Source organism: Schizosaccharomyces octosporus (genome assembly GCF_000150505.1).
Source record: "Schizosaccharomyces octosporus yFS286 unplaced genomic scaffold supercont6.2, whole genome shotgun sequence".
NCBI classification, from domain to species: domain Eukaryota; kingdom Fungi; phylum Ascomycota; class Schizosaccharomycetes; order Schizosaccharomycetales; family Schizosaccharomycetaceae; genus Schizosaccharomyces; species Schizosaccharomyces octosporus.
In genome coordinates, this window is record NW_013185620.1 from 1,142,020 (window position 1) to 1,159,376 (window position 17,357).

The window sequence follows — 17,357 nt, forward strand, 5'->3', positions numbered from 1 at the left end:
TATTCAATTCTTTACTTTTCTCTGTGCAACCTCACCACCAAATGGAAGAATAGCGAAGTGTCTTTGCGTAAACGTGAAACAATAAGCATTGGTTACATTTCCCTAGGCATTCATCCAACGTAGAGCGGGTGTCATAGTAATGATTGAAATAACATCAACTTCTAAAAAATCTAAGGGTAAATTGCAGTCGTACAGTAGCAAACCGTTCTTGTAGTAAAGTTAGGATATGTTTCTTCCATTGGGTAATTCCAAGTGTAACGTTTTTCAACAATGATCTAGGAAACAGGTATATAGGTTGAGTGAGCTTCTTACTTGATTTCTACTAGCATTGCTTTCATCATCCGTAATACATACAGAAAAAAATAAAAATAAAAATAAAGAATGCCTTGTGACAATTTCCTGCTTGCATGAATTGATGAATGTTTTGTATTCAAGCCCATAAATAAGTACCATTTCGACACAGTCGCTCGAAGAACCTACTAACCCATACTACACCTTTGACACTGTCCTCAACATATTCTTTGAGTTTTTATATCTTCTGTATTCAAATATTATAATATGGCTATTACTTTTAAGCAACAAATGTTGTCTATCTTTGGAATCTTCATCCTAGGTAAGTCAAGTGAGCAATTTCTTTAGGCTTGAAGAAATTGGCTGCTTTTTAACAGTATTTTTCTTGCATAGATATGGCCTAATTGAAAGCAGAAATTAACCTGAATTGTTTGGTTTAGGTGGCCCTGTTTCATTCATCTTACTCAAGAATCATCTATACGAAAAGCGAAGGGTGTATTATAAGATGCAGAGGGAGAGAGAAAGTGAAGGCAAAACAGAATCCGGTTGAGTTAACATTTATTAACCTATGAAAGTAAGCATTTCGAAAGTGAAAAATACAACAGGGATAAATATCCGCTTTCAATACCCTGTAATAGCTTAGAATCTTTTGAACGACATGGAAATCTCCAATTAAAGAAAAATAATCTCAAAGCTCAAGACTTTTGCACTCCTTATACCTTTTTTGATTCAAATGCGTGGTTCAAATACGAATTGCATACCGGATGAACCAAATTAGTCAACCAGCTTTCTTATGTTTTCTTTTTTTTTGTACATGCTGCTGAAATGTATATTATCTATGTCTGTGAGATTGTGGGAAGACCAGATCTCCTGGATAATTCCTTATAAGAGAAGTAGAGTATTACATGGAATCTTGAAAACAACGCTACGTATTGTATGAAAAAAAGGAAAGAGAATCAGGGAAAATAATTAGAATAATAATTCACTCAAATACTAGGGCACACCCGTTCCGTTATAGATTAAGAAGACGTTCATAACACAAAATTAGAGGTTGCGACACGGGTGAGTCGTGATCAAAATAATACTAGCCTCACTTCCTCAGTGCCTTTTAAAAAAAGGTTCTTAAAACAAAATTTGTCAAAATTGCAGCTAATAAGACGAAGCATAGGATAGTAGGTCCAAAACGATCATCATAAGGACCACTTCCTCTTCTCCGAATAGCAGAAGCTCTCCAATGGTAAATAGATAAAGCATAGGCCATTGTACCTATGGCCACAACAGTAAAGAGACCAGCGCTAATCCTTCCAATTCTGTCACCAAAGTTCAACAAACCCACAGACAAACCACCTAAGACAACAGCAAAGCTGAGCCAAGAGAGAAAAGTACGTTCATTAGCGAAAAAGACCTTGGGTTCTACACGAACTGGGAGTGCAATCCTTTTTCCTGGAGTAGTTTGCAAAAGTGGTTGAGTCGACATTTCAAATCAGCACAAAATATGAGGAAATCAAAAAAGGGAGACCTTTAAAAAAATGTATATGAGGAACTACTTAGTATGTCACTAATTCCACTGAATTTTCGATGTATTAAGAATGTAGTGACAAAGGCAACGAACACACATGCCTTAGCTAGTGGAGGACTATCTGGGTATAGTGATGTACAGCGCATGTTGTTATTAAATCATAAACAAAAAGCGTTCATAAGGAAAAAAATATAAAACAAAAAAAGAATGTACTATGTATAATGGAGAAATAAAAATGAAAGAAAGATATAGTTACAGATCTTTGGATTCCTGTCGGTTTTGCAAAAGCTTGCCGTAGTACAAGAGTTGTTTTACAATCTCCGGATTCGGCGTTTCCTGTTGTTCTTCAAATTGTTGTAGGATGCTAACGTACTGCATGGCTTCCTTAATTGTAATTGATACAAAGTACTCTTCCTCTTCATCGCTTTCGAAATCACGATCCTTTAGAAATTCGGCTGCGATTTGGTCTGTAATATCAGCATCTTCGTCGACGACACTTTCTTCAACAGGATCTATGAACCGATCGATTGACTGATATTTTATGTCTGTAAACTGAGAAAACAAAGATTTGAGTTTTTCAGAAGCTTGGATTGCAGAAGATGGGGGTTTTACGTCAGAATAATTTTCTTTTATTCCTATTATGCCGGAACGTTGAAAACTAAATGCAATTGAAGAATTGGAAACATCAAAATTCCATGCAGCAACCATCCAGTGTATAGCTTTTAGTATGTTTACAGCTTTTAAAGGATCACGACCAAGACTGATCTGCTCCATCATGTATTGGAGCCAATAATTTCTATAGCATTCCTTGAAATTACGGAATATACCCATAGAATACGGATTTTGTGTTAGGTTGGAACTTCTTGGGAGCCATAAAATGGCTATATTTTGAAAACTTCTAGTACGGCGAATGTTTTCGACGGCACATTCATGAGCGCTAAGCCGGTCCAAAAGAAGTAGAACCTTTCTTCCAGACATTTTTTGATCAAACCAAATAAGCCACTCCTGCATTATGATATTATTAATTTGAGCGGTACCATTTGATCTCCATTCAACGTCAAGGGCATGAATATTTACACGGGCGGAACGAAATGCGCGAGGCTCTTTTGAATAACCAATAATCCATAGGGGTAATTTGTCTGTACCGAGGGCATTGCAGCACATTGCTATAGAAACACGAGCTTTTTCTCGACGGATGCCGTTTGTAAATTCGATAGAAGGAGGCTTGTCTGGAACGAGCTTCCATAAAAGACCTACTTCGTCGAATGAATATACATCTTCCAAAGGGTAATGTTTTACGAATTCGTAAATCATGTCTGAATCAGCTACTTTCACGTTCTCATGAAGATTAGAAGGATGCTTTTGAAATCTTTTCAGCCAATTGCTGCTAAATTCTGGGGTCGGTAAATTCGAATATGCAGGGATTTTCTTCCAAAGCTCGCATGCTACTTTACGGATAACTTCTTCATTTATATCGATATCGGATTTTTGTGTTCTCTGGATCCATTCCACGAGAGCACTTTCCAAAACAGGGTATTTCGCGGGTAGGATATTGGGTTTTTCAGATGTTTCGGAGCTCGTTTCATCAAGAAAATCATATTTAGATGATAATATTTGAGAAACCGACGGTTGCGACAATTCTTTGTCAAACTTTTCTTTGAACCAAGCCATCAACTTTTGTTGCGACGGTTTTTCAACACACCCAAAGTAGAAACGACGCAGTTCTTTCTTTTCGTTTTTTGTAATGACTTGACGCCGTACTGGAGGCATATTAAATCCTAGTATTCAGTATTCAGCATTTTGGTTTTGTGAGTACTCTATCATCACAATTTTTCCTTATTAACAAACTGCACGTGCCCCCTAGGGGAGGCCCGCTTAGCAGAATATTTATTGACCTCGAAGTAATGAATTTAGTATGGTGTTTATATTCACAACATCCTATTCGTACTTATCGAGAATAAACTCAACTAAGTTGACATACCTCGTTAAGAAGTTTTACATCATCGCCCATACTGTTATCATCTTTTCAAGACATGTCTTATACTGTTATTGAGAAATGGAGTTTTTTCCAAGAAAACTTTGCTTTTCGGTATCAGATTCACTTCAAGTTCCTTTCTTTCTGGTTTTTTTTCTTCTTTCATCTGTGGAATAATTAAAGGAACCCGAAAACTAAAACAAAATGATTATTTTTTACGACATGAACCTCTGTAGCATATGTTTTGACTTGCCAGTTACGAACGCATTTCATCGATTCGAAATCTGACCATCCTACAATGCTCGTATCCTTCGGAATCTTTCAGAAAATGTTTCTTGTAAGTATTTTACTACCTTTTATTTATCTACATGTGTGTCGCATCATTTTACATGGCGAATCGATAAATCTCTTTGGGAACACAGCGCAAGCGCGTCTGTTGAGCAGAAAACTTTTTGGCTCGCTCTCATTTCCTAACGGAAGGCCTAAGAGAAGCGATGAATTTACGATGACATTGATTTCTTTATGACTTTTTTGCTAGTTATCATGTCAGACAGAACGACTGGAAAACAAACATGATATATCTTTAGCATCGCCTACATTGATCTGATACATGAAATCCTGGGTTGAACAGGGATAGTTACGTAATGCATCTTTAACACGTATTACTCCAATGTAAACACATAAATACAAAAACATAAAAATGTTTTATTTATGTGTTGCTTCTTCAAAATTACCCAAGCAGCCAGTATTGAACAGACAATCTAGTATACGCTCCCATACAGATGACTACGCGCATTTAAATCAAAAGTCAATAGGAGCAAAGATCTAACTAATTCAGTGCAACAGTTTAAGATGTGAAAATTAGGACTGCTCTTGGTTATTTTTTAGACATCTCCGATCGTAAAGCTACATTTTCTATACTTGCAACCAGGCAGCTAAGAAAGAAATGTCTCAAGGGACTAGTTGCAAGTATATCAAAACTAAAGGAAAAATAAAACATTGAAATGTTCTCTTTCTCCTTGGTCACTCACATATGACAGACTCGACTTGTTTCAAACGGTTTCTCATAAAGGTATTATATTATGATTAAATATTTATCTTCATTTTAGCATTTGTTTTTTCTTTCAACTAAAAGCATACTAAGATATATATAATAACATATTATTTAAATTTTAGTTATGCTTTTAAGCATATACCTTATAGTCATATATTAAATTTCTAAGCATATCCTATAAATCTATAACAAATCTCGACTATGTTATAAAGTCAAGTCAAATTGTATAATAACATGTAAAACGCCAAAGAAACAGACGAATCTCTCACGTAACCAGGTTCTCAATTAGTTAGTACTCCCCTACTCCATGAATGCATACTGTTTCTATATTTTCTGAATGACTTTTGGGTAGTTTTACAAATCAATATTTTTTATTTCGTAAATCTTCTTTCTATGCCTCACGTACATTCTCAAGTTTTACATACGAATTCCTTCTTCATTAAAGTCAAACTCCTAAAATTAAATACTGACAAAAATTCTTCATAGGTTGAAATCCTCGTTCCATCAAAAAAGAAAAAAAAGGACCCTCCCATTATCTTGATAAAATAAAACCGTTTCATAGAATGCATTAAGAAAGCGAGGGCAGTGAATTCTAGACTTCAATTAAATATACATGTTTACAAATTATATTTGATAATCATTTAAGGCAACACATACTGCTGCTTTGTGATGGCCCGAGTATTGGCGAATGGTTTCTCCACTGGAAAGTTCCCACAGACGAGCTACGTGATCCGATGAAGCTGTAACAAGGTAGGTTGAATCTGCAGAGAATGCACAGTCCCATACCCATCTTTGGTGTCCTTGCAGACGTCTTTCCAACATGAATGACATATCGTCAGTACTCCAAATATTAACGGTGGAGTCGGCTGAGCATGTTGCCAAATGCTTTACGTCTGGAGAAAGCACACATCTTGTTATATATCGCGGATGTGCTTGGAACTTTACTACCGGTTGTAATAAAGAAGCTCCTTGGTGATTAAGCATCCTCCAAACGTAGCAATTACCTTTATTATTTCCTGCAATAAGCATACTTCCATCAGATGCAACTGTAACACTGCTCATCGGCACATCTTCCTCGGGAATTAGTTCGTGCGTACATGAGTCTTCACCTAGATCCCACGCACTTACTCTTCCGCTTTGATCACAAGAGATCAATTCTCCTTGGTTAGGGTGAATAAACAGATCATTGACAGGCGATTTATGATCATAGTTCCTTTGAACAGACGGCGCACGCATGTCCCACACCTTTACGGTACCATCTTCGCTAGACGTTGCTAGCCATTTACCATCACAATGAAAAGCTACCCCAGTAACATTATTCGTATGGCCTTCAAAAGTCATCAAAGGTAATTGGCTATTAGAATTAATATCGTAAAGGCGTACATGCGGATTTTCAGCGGCTGCTAGAAAACGCTTGTTTGGTGAAATGCAAAGTCGATTCACTTGCGTGTCGGCATGCTGAATAGTTCTTGAACAAATGCCACTTAATGCTTCCCAGAATCGAATTGTATGATCATATCCACTACTTACTAGTAGTACAGAATGCTGTGGTGGATACTGGACAGACATGCGGTGAGTGGGAAAGGACACATACTAAGGTAATATTCAAGAACGTAACCAGTTGCTTTTTGAATAATTTTCTAACTTTCTAGTAGTTCTCTTGGTCCTTTTACTTTTTCAAAAAAGTTTATAATATCATTTACACATTTTTAGTATGGCTACTCTACCGTATGTACGTATTTATATTCTTGCTAGGAAAAAATAGAAGACCACGTAATATATCTAACAATGACTGTGAAAATAGCATAAAACATTATTAAAGAAGAGAAAAACAAAGAAATATGTCTAAACAAGAGTAAAGTAGTGAAGGGTTTTTTTAGTACTTCCATGCTAAACATGGTAGTACTTATTCTATACTGGAACAAAAAGTAAAGCAAAGTAAATTTAAATTATATTATCGCATCTTGGGATGCAGGATAGCAGCACAAGTCCAAAACTAAGGCAATAGATATCAGGCTCCTCTGTAATTAGTAGGAGCACATAAAGTTTTAGCAACCTCGCATTTAGTATTTTCATAATGAAATACCGATGGAATTAATTGAATCTCGGAGCTTAGTGCGCGTATAATTATCAATCTTTCTTTCTCGGGGATGAACTCATTGGGGATAGCATATCACGATAAAATTCCCATTCGGATATTAGTCCTTTTAGCTGAAATCCAAAGTGATCGTATTCTTTCAATGCACCTTCTTGCGAATGTGCGTCTGAATTTTCTTGTAAATGTAAGCTAATATTTTCATGCGTTTCAAGCATTGCAAAATGTAATTTTTGTAATTTCTTTTTAAGATCGTCCATGTCCACAATTCCATTACGGTTAGAATGATTAAGATACTCGTTTTCTGGAGTGACTACACCACTTTCTGGCATAGAGGGAGAAAATGAATGAAGTTGTTCGGTAAACTCACGAAGCGTAGCAACAAAACTATCAATGTTATGACACAAAGTTGGCCATGATGTGCATTCTTGAGGAAATGTTTGTACAGAATATGACAGTATACAACATAGGATTTGTTTTAGTACAACCGTTAAATCAGAGTAACTTTTTACCAGATACAGCAAGGATTCATTAGAGTGAGAATTATACTCATTTGCCTCTTTTCGAAGACAATACAGAGAATTCCGCTGTAAGTTACGGTTTAGATTTTGTTTTAGCGAAAATGGGGATGAAGTACTAGTAAAACAATTGGGCAGTTTGTAGAGGAGTAGAAGATCCCTTAGGTAAAACGGAGCCGTAAATGGATATACTCTTGATAGAAGCTCCTGATACGATGGTAGTACTTTCGCGAAAAGGTCAGAAACTTGTCGGGACATGAGCTCTTGATTCCTGCTGATTTGAAAAACTCGGTTATGTTGACCGACGGTATTTGAAGATCTTTCAAGGCCATCTGGATGGCCTAACTCACAAATCTGAGTATAAACGCGATTAGCAACATCTTCAAACGATTGTAATGCATGGGTTAATCGGTATATACTACTTAAGCCGTCAATGCGAGTGTGATAAACCCAAAAATGACAAAAAAACATTAGGGCTGAAAATACCATATAGCAGTAAAAGGTCATTTTGAGGGGATAAAACGACAAGAAGTTGCACAACAATGAAATCAGGCAATAAAAACCCAAGCAATAACCGGCATGTAAGAAAGATTGGTAAGTAAACATATACCAAAGCTTTTTTGAAGAGAAAGATGGTGGACTTGGGATTGGGATAGATGAACCAAAAGTCAAATTTCCTTGACAATGTAGCTTATGGTCCCCGACAAGCAACTCTGAAGTATAAATTATATATTGGATATTGTCGTAAAGAAGGGTTCTCTCCGTCTCGCATATATTTGGTTGAAAAGATTCCTAAAAGGCAAAAAGTTAGCAGGCGCGTTTACACCAGTGAAAAAGTAAAAGTTATACCAAAACATAAGGCCAGACATTGTTTATGAACAGATCTGAGGAAAAACGTCCAAAGAAATACAGTTTGGAGACTATTTTTGACCAGTAGTACGAAATAGAATTAATATAGCTGTCTATGCCATTGAAGCGTTAGCCAATTCAGAATTCACTCATTTCGAGTAAGAAAACGGGGATAACTATACCATCTGAAATATTTTCTATAAAAAATAAATTACTTAATGGGCGATGACTTCCTTCCATGCTAACAGCCAAGTGTATCCAGTTTGCTTTTAAAGAGTTCTTTTGTTGCAGGCAATAGTCTATTTAGACTTCAAATATGAGGAAATGTAGAACAACCTATCATACATGAAATGAAAATAATGATACTTTTAACAGACTTCCATCAAGATATGCATCAATTAGCTACTATCTTCTATATAATGAGAAACGCGTGCGCGTGTCCGCTCTCCTTACATTTATAGTTTTAAGGACCCTTCATTCCTCTTTTAGGAAATAGTTATCACACAAACGCGACAATCATATTACTGCTGAAATCTAATATAATATTAATGAAGTCGTAGTTAACTATTGCATTCGTAAGCAAAATCTTTCTCCAAAAAATATTATACTTACTAGTAATTTTCTTACCTTTTCATATTTACTTAAGCAAACCTCATATCACTACTAGTCATTCTCCTGTCTCTTATTTTTATAGCACTATCGAGCTCTAACACGATATTGCCGGTATTCTTCAGCACCATTTTAAGGTCTTCAATTTTAAATCTTTTTAAATATCAATATCCTTATTGATGATGCCTCATCTTTTTTTTTGACATAGAAATCATAATTTATTTGTATACTGGCTAACAATGCGTCGCAGTGTTTCCTCACTTCGTTACTTTAGTTTCTCGTTCGAGATTTAAACTCAGAGAGTAACGATGCTACCTCGGTAGGGTGTGTACACAGCCTCACCTTACTTTGGTATTTATACGTACATTTAACCAACAACGTACTTGCTAAAACCAGTACCTATTTGTTTTGTCTCAGTAGAGGTGAAAACTTAGTAACATTCAAAGGTTACTTAAGGTTCATGAATCATTAAACTTCTAGGAATAAAGATAAATTGAGGAAGTATTTCCTAGCACTTATTTTCAACGTCTATTTATGGGTACTTCATTTGAGTATTGATTCACGATCAGCCTCCGATATTTAAGCTTACAGCAACGTCTAATACTTGACTTTCTTTTTTCCATTTATCATTCTTTTCATCGCTTGTAAATTTTTTATTGGATATTTTTCTTGATTTACTTCTAATACCTTGACTTCTTTGGTAACATATTTATATCCCTATTGAAGTAAACTTTTCTTTGGCATTTAAGGAACATTCATTTGTACAATTTCTCATTGGTTTTTCATTTTTTATTTCTACGAAAACGCTGTCTTTTCCATTCTCATCTTTTAATTTTCCCCTTGGTTTTAACCTTCATATTATCTTCGTATAATCATAATCATACTGGCTTTATTCTTGATATTTTGAAGATAAGCATAGTGTCTTTTGTTTTACTTTACTTGCTTTTCTGCTAAATTCATTCTACTTTGTATTCGAAGTTATAAAGCTCTTCATCCTCATTTTTTTATTATATTTTATTTTGATCTAGGCCTTTTTTAAACGGGTGTCACTCATCATGCTTCCCCAACCGCAATATTCTCAGCAAAGTCTCTCGACCGATGACTACTCCAGTAACTTGGAGAAAGGTGCAAACAGCTCTTATCAATATGAACCAGAAAGTCGAAAGTTGAATACTGGCGACGAACACTTTGAAGAAGTGAAGAAGCCTTGGTATCAGACTTACGAGAGAAAGATTCTGGTTGGTGTCATCATCTTTATTTGTCTTCTTCTTATTATCATCTTGGGTAGTGTTCTAGGCCATCGTACACATGAAAGAAATCGTCATCCTTCATATAAAAAAGAGAACTACACATTGTACGAATCATACGAAGGTGAATCATTTTTTGATGGCTTTGATTTTTGGAACAAGACAGATCCTACTCATGGTTTTGTTCAATACAAGAACCGTGAAGCCAGTGAGCAAATGGGTTTGATTCATGCTAACAGTACCAACGTAATTATGACTGCTGACCACAAGGATAAGTACCCTAATGGTCGTCCGTCTGTTCGAATCTCAACTAAGAAGCAATTCAAGGAGGTTTTAATTATCCTTGATGTTTTGCATGCACCTACTGGATGCGGTACTTGGCCCGCATTTTGGACAGTTGGTGATAACTGGCCTAAAAACGGTGAGATTGATATCATGGAAAATGTGAATTTAGCTCGTAAAGGTCAAGTTACATTGCACACTGATGATGGTTGTGATATGACTGGTGTCAAGCAAGTAATGACCGGAAGCTTATTGCAATCCAACTGTTATGTAGATGCTCCTGGAGCCAATAACGCTGGTTGCGGTGTGTCAGCCGCTGAGGAAGGCTCATTTGGAGCCCCTTTTAATGAACAACATGGTGGTGTTTACGCTCTTGATTGGCGTAATGAAGGTATTCGCGCCTGGTTTTTCAATCGTACACATATCCCTTCCGACATCACGAACAAACAACCTCAGCCCGCTGGATGGGGAACTCCTTTAGCTGATTTCCCTAACACAAAGTGTGATATTAGCAAGCGATTTGGTGATCAGAAAATTGTTTTTGATCTTACCTTCTGTGGTGACTGGGCTGGCTCTGGTTCATCTTATTCTGGTGCTGGATGTTCATCTAGCTGCACCGATTTCGTTGCCAATAATCCCCAAAATCTGACAGAAGCATACTGGAATGTTCGTGGTTTGAACGTCTATAAAAGTCACTAATTATTACTCATAAGGCTACAGGGTGAGTGTTAGAATACTGAAAGCTTCAAAGTTAGTCATTCAAGATATGGTTTTCTAAGATGGCAAATTAGCCCGTGAACATTGCTTCACTTATCTTGGAAGCCGACCTGAATAGCATAGCATGTTGATTATATGTTATTTTATCAATAATAATAGGTACTTTGTTAAAGAATACCTTGAAATGAAGATTCATATTCAGCACAACAACATTCATTATATTGGTCTTATCAAATAGTAGAGTATTTCAGGCATACTTAGTTACGAGCCAAAAATCCCACATTAGCGTATTTTAAATGCTGAATGGTAGCGGTAGCACCAGGGACTTGAATAGGTTCGGGTTGCTTACGGCCATTGGCATATCTAGTCACTGTAGCAAAGAGCAAAGAGTCGTCCAAAGAGTGAAGAATGAGACTGGTATCAGCATCTTGATCGACTGTAAGCTGTTTCTTCAATTCGTCGGGATTACCAGAAGCTTTGTATTCAGTATAAACGAGGTAATCATCAGCAGATTCGGGAGCACCGTTTTTGTTCAAGAAGCCTTCGACAATTTGGAAGTTACACTTTTGAAGAGGTTCAACCATTGGTGATTGCTCTGAGCTAAGATAACCAGCAAACTTGAGAAATGGTGGTGAAACCGCATGCTTACTTTCTAAGGCGTCCTTGTTATCATAAATTTCGATGCCCCAAACGGAATCTGGGTTGGCGGCATCGTAAGCAAAATAGTAGCATGAAGTAAAAGGTTCGCTTTGACTAACATGCGTACTCACATCGTTCAGTAGATTAAGAACCTACAGGGTAAGTAAGAGCAAGCTAGATGGATATCAAGTCCATGTCGACGTTGGCATTCAGTAGAAATGAAAATTTTATTCCATAAATTCTTACGTGCCCGGTTTATCACCGACTTAAACTTGATTAACGTTAGGTGATTTAACTTACCTTCTTTCCTTCACCAGATTTGAGAGAAGCTTTAGGAATAAGGACGTGTGTGTTTGCAGGAAAGCTCATTTCAGAAATATTTACCAGCTATTATGTGTGGTTGACAATTAGCAAGTTTAATCAAATCTACTAAAGTTGGTTTATATAGTTTTTTTACAAGTCGCTACGATTTCGGACCCCATTACGTAATGAAGTTACTAGAGAAGTCGAAGTATTTCTATACTGCTTGCGAGTTCTAAAGGTCGACTCTGCTGTTCTTAGTCGGCCGATTTAGACAAATGCCGACTGAAGTACATTTCTTTTCACCTTTATAATCAGCTGAAATTCATCTGTTAGTGATCTTAGGAAAGTACTTTTTCAGGTGTATATTTGATTATATCTAAATCCTTATGCCCATAAGAAAAGTCTTGAGGTGGTGAGATCAGAGAGACAAAAATATCACTGTTTAATAAATATCAATAAGTACTCAATCTTTGCAACTATGTAGGATCGAAAGTGAAAATAACAACAAATTAGAAGCCAAAGCTTACTAGGAAATGGATACGCATGATATATCGTATTATGGTGTACACAAAAGCGTATTGCGTATTGCAATTCTGTATGCTGGACTAGCGGTTTTTGAAATGAATTAAATGGGAACCATTCTGCGTTTTGGCATTGAATTATTGTGGAATGGAATAAAAGATTTGTTTTCTAATAAGTTTAATAGTGATACATTTTTAATAAAAAAAGCTTTCAAAGGAAACGTACTTTGCTTTCCTATTATTACGTTATTACAATTTCATGTTGTCGAAACCGCATCAAAGGGCTGGTCGAAGCACCATTGAATTAAGGGATTTAGAGAATGGTGCTGTTTCAAACACATTTCACCTATCGACAGATGACATCCCCGATGATCGAGGTTCGCTGCATGAAGTATATCAACCATTGTCTTTCCAACAAAAAAAGAATATCGTTTTCTTAATACTATTGTGTATGTACTTTTTGTCGAAATATGGCTTGACTAGATTGACCGTATCTGCTAACCAAAATGTTAGATCTTATTCAAGGTGTTCCTATGGGATTGATAAAGGGCAGTATTCCTTATTTCCTAAAACCACATTGTACTTATTCAGATATTGCAACTTACTCACTGGCTTCCTATCCATATAGCTTAAAGGTGCTTTGGAGCCCGATCGTAGACACATATTACTTTCCCAAATTTGGTCGACGCAAGACATGGGTAGCACCTTGCACGTTTTTTCTAGCTTGCACATTGTTAGTTTTCTCTTACAACATAGATATATGGATTGAAAGGGGCTCTTCTTACATCAATTCCTTCACTGTTTGGAGTTTCTTTCTGGTTTTTATTTGCGCAACTCAAGATATTGCAGTAGATGGATGGTCGTTGAATATGCTTGATGTTCATCAATTGAATTATGCCTCAACCGCCCAAACAGTTGGGTTGAATACAGGTTACTTTCTTTCGTTCACTGTTCTGTTGGTTCTGACCTCCCCTGAGTTTGCAAACTCTGTTTTACGTATCAGCACTTTAAATGAAGGTTTAATCACTTTGAGCGGATATATTCGCTTTTGGGCTTTAATTACGCTCGTTTCGGTTGTTTTAATTTTGGTTTGGGAGGAACAGAAACCAGAGCATGTAGCAAATATGAAGGATACCTTTCGTTCAATTCGAGACATTCTTTCGTTAAGGAGTAAGTCTACGTCTTTTTTCTTTACTAACATGTTTTAGATATGAAACAGCTTTTAGTGGTTCACCTATTTGGTAAAGTTGGGTTTGTCGCCAATGAAACTTTGACACTTCTTAAAGCAACAGAATCTGGTTTAAACAAAGCAATGCTTTCTTTAATTATCTTAATCAATTTTCCCCTGGGATTAATCCTGGGCGTGTATATTGGACATATTAGCAATAAGCGGCCTCTCTACGTATGGTTATGGGGATATTGGGGTCGAACAATTTCTATTGTGCTAAACGTGGCACTTGTATATGCGGTCACCTACTTTTCAGAGAAACTATCGTTGTTTCTTGCCATTCTCATTTGTTACACTCTTAATGCCTCCTTTATGACTGTCCAGTTTGTTTCGATAGGTGTATTCCACAGCCAAATCTCTGATCCTGCTATTGGAGGAACTTATATGACGGTAAGTAGAAGTCAATATGCTACGCAGAAACTAATTCTAGTTATAGATTCTCAACACAATAAGTAATTTAGGTGGGACATGGCCACAATACATTATGTTAAAATTAGCAGACTGGGTTACTTTTTCATACTGTTCAGCCGATCATAACCTGCGATGCATCACGGACGATGTTAAAAATGTGTGTGCCTCTAAAGGAGGTCAATGTATATATAAAAGAGATGGTTATTACTTTACGTCCATCCTCGGCATATTTCTTTCTATCCTTCTTTGTATTATCACTATATTCCCAATTGTGCGTAAGCTCAATAAAGTCCCCGCCTCATCTTGGCATATTCATGGTAAATTTTCTTCAAATCAATAGATTTTAATGTTCTTTCTTTCTTTCTTTTGACTAATATATTTATTATTTCGTTTCGATATTCAAAAATAGGCTGTTGTTTATTACTATCGTAAGTTCATTTATTAGACGTAACCAATTCTCACTTATAAAGGATATTCTTATGGGAATTTAGTAGATACAAGCACCCCCTGATTCAATTATATTCATTTCCAGGTCACTAACAGGCATACGGTGGAATCGAGGTGAAAGCTCGTTTCTGTCGTTGGCAATGAAGACGTCTTGGCCTTTAGAGGAGCCAGTAGCGGGTGCTCCAGCATTGGAAAAAAAACTAGAAGGCAAGGCAAATGGAACGGCAGGATGAGGATGTCGTTCAGCAGATGATTCTATCAGGTTAGTAATCCTTCGTATTGTGCAACATACTAGTCAAATGTTTGACAAACTGAATAAGAACTTTTCTAGCCATTTTTTTTGAAAAAAAAGCCTCAAATAATGAATTCTCAATTCTCAAGCAAAACCTAACCGCTACTTCCGTTAATTATGGCTTTAGTTCCGTCCTGGCAATATCTCATGTCTATACCAATCAATAGTACTTCATCATATGCGTTCAATTTCACTAATTATATATATGATTCTCTAAGGATGTTTGTATACTTCACGTTGTTATGTTTTACTGTACTAGTTAGGTATCTATTGATACCTTATTCTTCAGTATTATAGGTTCAAGGGATTTCAAACAATTCAGTCTGGTATGTTTCAATCATAGAAGGTGATATTTCTATAGGTGTTTTGTGATTCGAGAATTAACACATTGATGTGTATAGCGCATATACCAATTTCATTAATTCAATGTCGATTTAATCATAGTACTTATTGAGTAACTCAGTATGCATTTAGTGTAACACTCTAGACATGTTCAGCGAGGAAAATCCATACAAATGATTGAAAACGAGAAAGACTCATTGAATATTTAGTGCCCAAACTTCCTTTTACGGTTCAGTAAATAAATATCTTAGAATCCGACTAACTGGGTTGAATTAATTTATGGTTTAAACATTGAATTGTCTGGTCCAACAATACTATAAATTATAATCCTATCGAGTTACTTTGATCTTTTGTAATAATTTACCAATCATTTCTTTGTATGTATTAGGGTAGGGTTTGTTTGTTGTGAGCAGTCACTGTTTGGCGAATATTCACAAGAGACTAGGTGATGCCCCAGTAGAATCTTCCTTGAACCAACTGAAACAAAAATGGTAAGAGGCCCCAAAAAGCACCTGAAGCGTGTGGCCGCCCCTCACCACTGGCTTTTAGACAAGCTCTCTGGTACTTATGCCCCCAAGCCTTCTGCTGGTCCTCATAAGGCTCGTGAGTGCCTTCCCTTGATCGTCTTCTTGCGCAACCGTCTCAAGTATGCCTTAAACGGTCGTGAGGTTAGAGCCATTCTTATGCAACGTTTGATCAAGGTTGACGGAAAGGTTCGTACTGACAACACTTTCCCCACTGGTTTCATGGACGTTATCAGCATCGAGAAGACTGGTGAACATTTCCGTCTTGTCTATGATGTTAAGGGACGTTTCACTGTTCACCGCATCACTGCTGAAGAAGCCAAGTACAAGCTTTGCAAGGTTAAGCGTGTCCAGTTGGGTGCCAAGGGTATTCCCTTCATCGTCACTCATGACGGCCGTACCATTCGTTATCCCGATCCTTTGATCAAGGTCAACGATACCATCAAGCTCAACTTGGAAACCAACAAGATTGAAGGATTCATCAAGTTTGATACTTCTGCCCAAGTCATGGTCACCGGTGGCCGTAACATGGGTCGTGTTGGTACCATCATTCACCGTGAACACCATCTTGGTTCCTTTGAAATCATCCACGTTAAGGATGCTTTGGACCGTGAGTTCGCTACCCGTCTCTCCAACGTTTTCGTTATCGGTGAGACCAACAAGAGCTGGATCTCTTTGCCTAAGGGCAAGGGTGTCAAGCTCAGCATCACTGAAGAGCGTGATCGCAGACGTGCCCTTAAGGGACTCGCCTAAAATTTTTATATGTAGTATTGGTAATAAAATTGACTTTACATAAAGCAGCCTTAAACGTAGTTTTGTACAGAAATTTAAGCTCTTATTTTATCTCTAATTTATTTTATGTAGTTTAGAAGGATGGATATCGTAACCGCGTTCTGTTGATCAGGCGGTGTTTGTTTATCAAGGTAAGGTGTACTACGGATTAACCTTTGCTTTAACCAACCTCAACTATTTGAGAAGTACCAAGCTCAGCTCAGTTATCCATTATCGCTTTTATCGAACAGATACAGCTTACCATTCTATTGAATATATTATAGCAAGAACTCCTGGCTCATTCACACCCATTAGTTATCCTATACGATAGGAAATGTTATTCTATTTGTTAACAGCTGCTTTTATTTATTACACTATATGGATTCTAATAATGGTAATAACCTTAATCTCTTTCTTAAAACTAATCTTTGAGATTTAGCCGTTTGTTGACAAGATGAACCCAACCCACAAATTATTCTTAGATTGTGAATGGGCAATTGTCGTACCAGTGTCTTTGATGCTGTTTGGAATTTGCCTAGTTGGAACGTTCATTTCGTTAGTGATGATCAAATCTGAAAGAAACTCTCGAAAGACGTAATGCTACGCGTCGCGTCTCGCTTTTAGACTCCACATTATTCTTTGAGAAGCTGAACGTATACATTTCCATTTTGGTTGCAAATATATTATTCAATGCATAAAATATATAGTTCCGACAAGGACTTT

The 17,357-nt window shown here is 36.8% G+C and overlaps 11 protein-coding genes across 11 annotated transcripts; 5 read left to right on the plus strand and 6 right to left on the minus strand.

Annotated features, from left to right (window-relative positions):
• Window position 1: 1 nt before the first annotated feature.
• SOCG_05525 (uncharacterized protein) lies at window positions 2-1,419 on the plus strand. The gene is made up of 2 exons (XM_013164077.1): window positions 2-613; window positions 732-1,419. The coding sequence occupies exons 1-2, from the start codon at window positions 559-561 to the stop codon at window positions 839-841; spliced, it is 165 nt and encodes a 54-aa protein (XP_013019531.1). The 5' UTR covers window positions 2-558; the 3' UTR covers window positions 842-1,419.
• Window positions 1,273-1,933, minus strand: SOCG_04914 (GTPase regulator Nrf1). Its single transcript, XM_013164061.1, has one exon. The coding sequence runs from the start codon at window positions 1,766-1,768 to the stop codon at window positions 1,400-1,402; it is 369 nt and encodes a 122-aa protein (XP_013019515.1). The 5' UTR covers window positions 1,769-1,933; the 3' UTR covers window positions 1,273-1,399.
• A 129-nt stretch (window positions 1,934-2,062) lies between these two features.
• On the minus strand, window positions 2,063-3,580 carry SOCG_04915 (ARS-binding protein; the record flags this gene model as incomplete). Its single annotated transcript, XM_013164062.1, has 1 exon — window positions 2,063-3,580. The coding sequence occupies one exon, from the start codon at window positions 3,578-3,580 to the stop codon at window positions 2,063-2,065; it is 1,518 nt and encodes a 505-aa protein (XP_013019516.1).
• Window positions 3,581-5,182: 1,602 nt separating this feature from the next.
• Window positions 5,183-6,571, minus strand: SOCG_04916 (WD repeat protein Pop3). The gene has a single exon (XM_013164063.1). The coding sequence runs from the start codon at window positions 6,406-6,408 to the stop codon at window positions 5,464-5,466; it is 945 nt and encodes a 314-aa protein (XP_013019517.1). The 5' UTR covers window positions 6,409-6,571; the 3' UTR covers window positions 5,183-5,463.
• A 2-nt stretch (window positions 6,572-6,573) lies between these two features.
• Window positions 6,574-8,768, minus strand: SOCG_04917 (myosin binding vezatin family protein). The gene is made up of 3 exons (XM_013164064.1): window positions 8,484-8,768; window positions 8,302-8,414; window positions 6,574-8,244 (listed from the first exon to the last, which is right to left on the minus strand). Exons 1-3 carry the CDS (start codon window positions 8,539-8,541, stop codon window positions 6,970-6,972), a joined length of 1,446 nt encoding a protein of 481 aa, XP_013019518.1. The 5' UTR covers window positions 8,542-8,768; the 3' UTR covers window positions 6,574-6,969.
• Window positions 8,769-9,275: 507 nt separating this feature from the next.
• SOCG_04918 (glycosyl hydrolase family 16) lies at window positions 9,276-11,376 on the plus strand. The gene has a single exon (XM_013164065.1). The coding sequence runs from the start codon at window positions 9,966-9,968 to the stop codon at window positions 11,136-11,138; it is 1,173 nt and encodes a 390-aa protein (XP_013019519.1). The 5' UTR covers window positions 9,276-9,965; the 3' UTR covers window positions 11,139-11,376.
• On the minus strand, window positions 11,294-12,250 carry SOCG_04919 (uncharacterized protein). The gene is made up of 2 exons (XM_013164066.1): window positions 12,096-12,250; window positions 11,294-11,947 (listed from the first exon to the last, which is right to left on the minus strand). The coding sequence occupies exons 1-2, from the start codon at window positions 12,162-12,164 to the stop codon at window positions 11,414-11,416; spliced, it is 603 nt and encodes a 200-aa protein (XP_013019520.1). The 5' UTR covers window positions 12,165-12,250; the 3' UTR covers window positions 11,294-11,413.
• A 489-nt stretch (window positions 12,251-12,739) lies between these two features.
• Window positions 12,740-14,667, plus strand: SOCG_04920 (acetyl-CoA transporter). The gene is made up of 4 exons (XM_013164067.1): window positions 12,740-13,068; window positions 13,133-13,789; window positions 13,828-14,237; window positions 14,284-14,667. Exons 1-4 carry the CDS (start codon window positions 12,879-12,881, stop codon window positions 14,596-14,598), a joined length of 1,572 nt encoding a protein of 523 aa, XP_013019521.1. The 5' UTR covers window positions 12,740-12,878; the 3' UTR covers window positions 14,599-14,667.
• SOCG_04921 (uncharacterized protein) lies at window positions 14,646-15,174 on the minus strand. The gene is made up of 2 exons (XM_013164068.1): window positions 14,998-15,174; window positions 14,646-14,960 (listed from the first exon to the last, which is right to left on the minus strand). Exons 1-2 carry the CDS (start codon window positions 15,038-15,040, stop codon window positions 14,746-14,748), a joined length of 258 nt encoding a protein of 85 aa, XP_013019522.1. The 5' UTR covers window positions 15,041-15,174; the 3' UTR covers window positions 14,646-14,745.
• A 608-nt stretch (window positions 15,175-15,782) lies between these two features.
• On the plus strand, window positions 15,783-16,663 carry SOCG_04922 (40S ribosomal protein S4). The gene has a single exon (XM_013164069.1). The coding sequence runs from the start codon at window positions 15,828-15,830 to the stop codon at window positions 16,614-16,616; it is 789 nt and encodes a 262-aa protein (XP_013019523.1). The 5' UTR covers window positions 15,783-15,827; the 3' UTR covers window positions 16,617-16,663.
• Window positions 16,664-16,968: 305 nt separating this feature from the next.
• On the plus strand, window positions 16,969-17,232 carry SOCG_04923 (dolichol-phosphate mannosyltransferase subunit 2; the record flags this gene model as incomplete). The annotated part of the gene is made up of 2 exons (XM_013164070.1): window positions 16,969-17,028; window positions 17,074-17,232. 2 exons carry the CDS (start codon window positions 16,969-16,971, stop codon window positions 17,230-17,232), a joined length of 219 nt encoding a protein of 72 aa, XP_013019524.1.
• Between the last annotated feature and the right edge of the window lie 125 nt (window positions 17,233-17,357).

Excerpts from the sequence above, each read along its gene's own strand:
- SOCG_04918 (XM_013164065.1), top strand. The coding sequence starts at position 9,966 with ATGCTTCCCCAACCGCAATATTCTCAGCAAAGTCTCTCGACCGATGAC.
- SOCG_04914 (XM_013164061.1), bottom strand. The coding sequence starts at position 1,768 with ATGTCGACTCAACCACTTTTGCAAACTACTCCAGGAAAAAGGATTGCA.
- SOCG_04919 (XM_013164066.1), bottom strand. The coding sequence starts at position 12,164 with ATGAGCTTTCCTGCAAACACACACGTCCTTATTCCTAAAGCTTCTCTC. Across the intron at positions 11,948-12,095 it reads AATCTGGTGAAGGAAAGAAG|GTTCTTAATCTACTGAACGA; the intron begins GTAAGTTAAATC and ends CTTACCCTGTAG.
- SOCG_04921 (XM_013164068.1), bottom strand. The coding sequence starts at position 15,040 with ATGGCTAGAAAAGTTCTTATTCAGTTTGTCAAACATTTGACTA. Across the intron at positions 14,961-14,997 it reads GTTTGTCAAACATTTGACTA|AATCATCTGCTGAACGACAT; the intron begins GTATGTTGCACA and ends CTAACCTGATAG.
- SOCG_04920 (XM_013164067.1), top strand. The coding sequence starts at position 12,879 with ATGTTGTCGAAACCGCATCAAAGGGCTGGTCGAAGCACCATTGAATTA. Across the intron at positions 13,069-13,132 it reads CGTTTTCTTAATACTATTGT|ATCTTATTCAAGGTGTTCCT; the intron begins GTATGTACTTTT and ends CCAAAATGTTAG. Across the intron at positions 14,238-14,283 it reads TTGGAGGAACTTATATGACG|ATTCTCAACACAATAAGTAA; the intron begins GTAAGTAGAAGT and ends TTCTAGTTATAG.
- SOCG_04922 (XM_013164069.1), top strand. The coding sequence starts at position 15,828 with ATGGTAAGAGGCCCCAAAAAGCACCTGAAGCGTGTGGCCGCCCCTCAC.
- SOCG_05525 (XM_013164077.1), top strand. The coding sequence starts at position 559 with ATGGCTATTACTTTTAAGCAACAAATGTTGTCTATCTTTGGAATCTTC. Across the intron at positions 614-731 it reads CTTTGGAATCTTCATCCTAG|GTGGCCCTGTTTCATTCATC; the intron begins GTAAGTCAAGTG and ends TGTTTGGTTTAG.
- SOCG_04917 (XM_013164064.1), bottom strand. The coding sequence starts at position 8,541 with ATGGAAGGAAGTCATCGCCCATTAAGTAATTTATTTTTTATAGAAAAT. Across the intron at positions 8,415-8,483 it reads TATAGAAAATATTTCAGATG|ACAGCTATATTAATTCTATT; the intron begins GTATAGTTATCC and ends TCAATGGCATAG. Across the intron at positions 8,245-8,301 it reads ATGTCTGGCCTTATGTTTTG|GAATCTTTTCAACCAAATAT; the intron begins GTATAACTTTTA and ends TTTGCCTTTTAG.
- SOCG_04916 (XM_013164063.1), bottom strand. The coding sequence starts at position 6,408 with ATGTCTGTCCAGTATCCACCACAGCATTCTGTACTACTAGTAAGTAGT.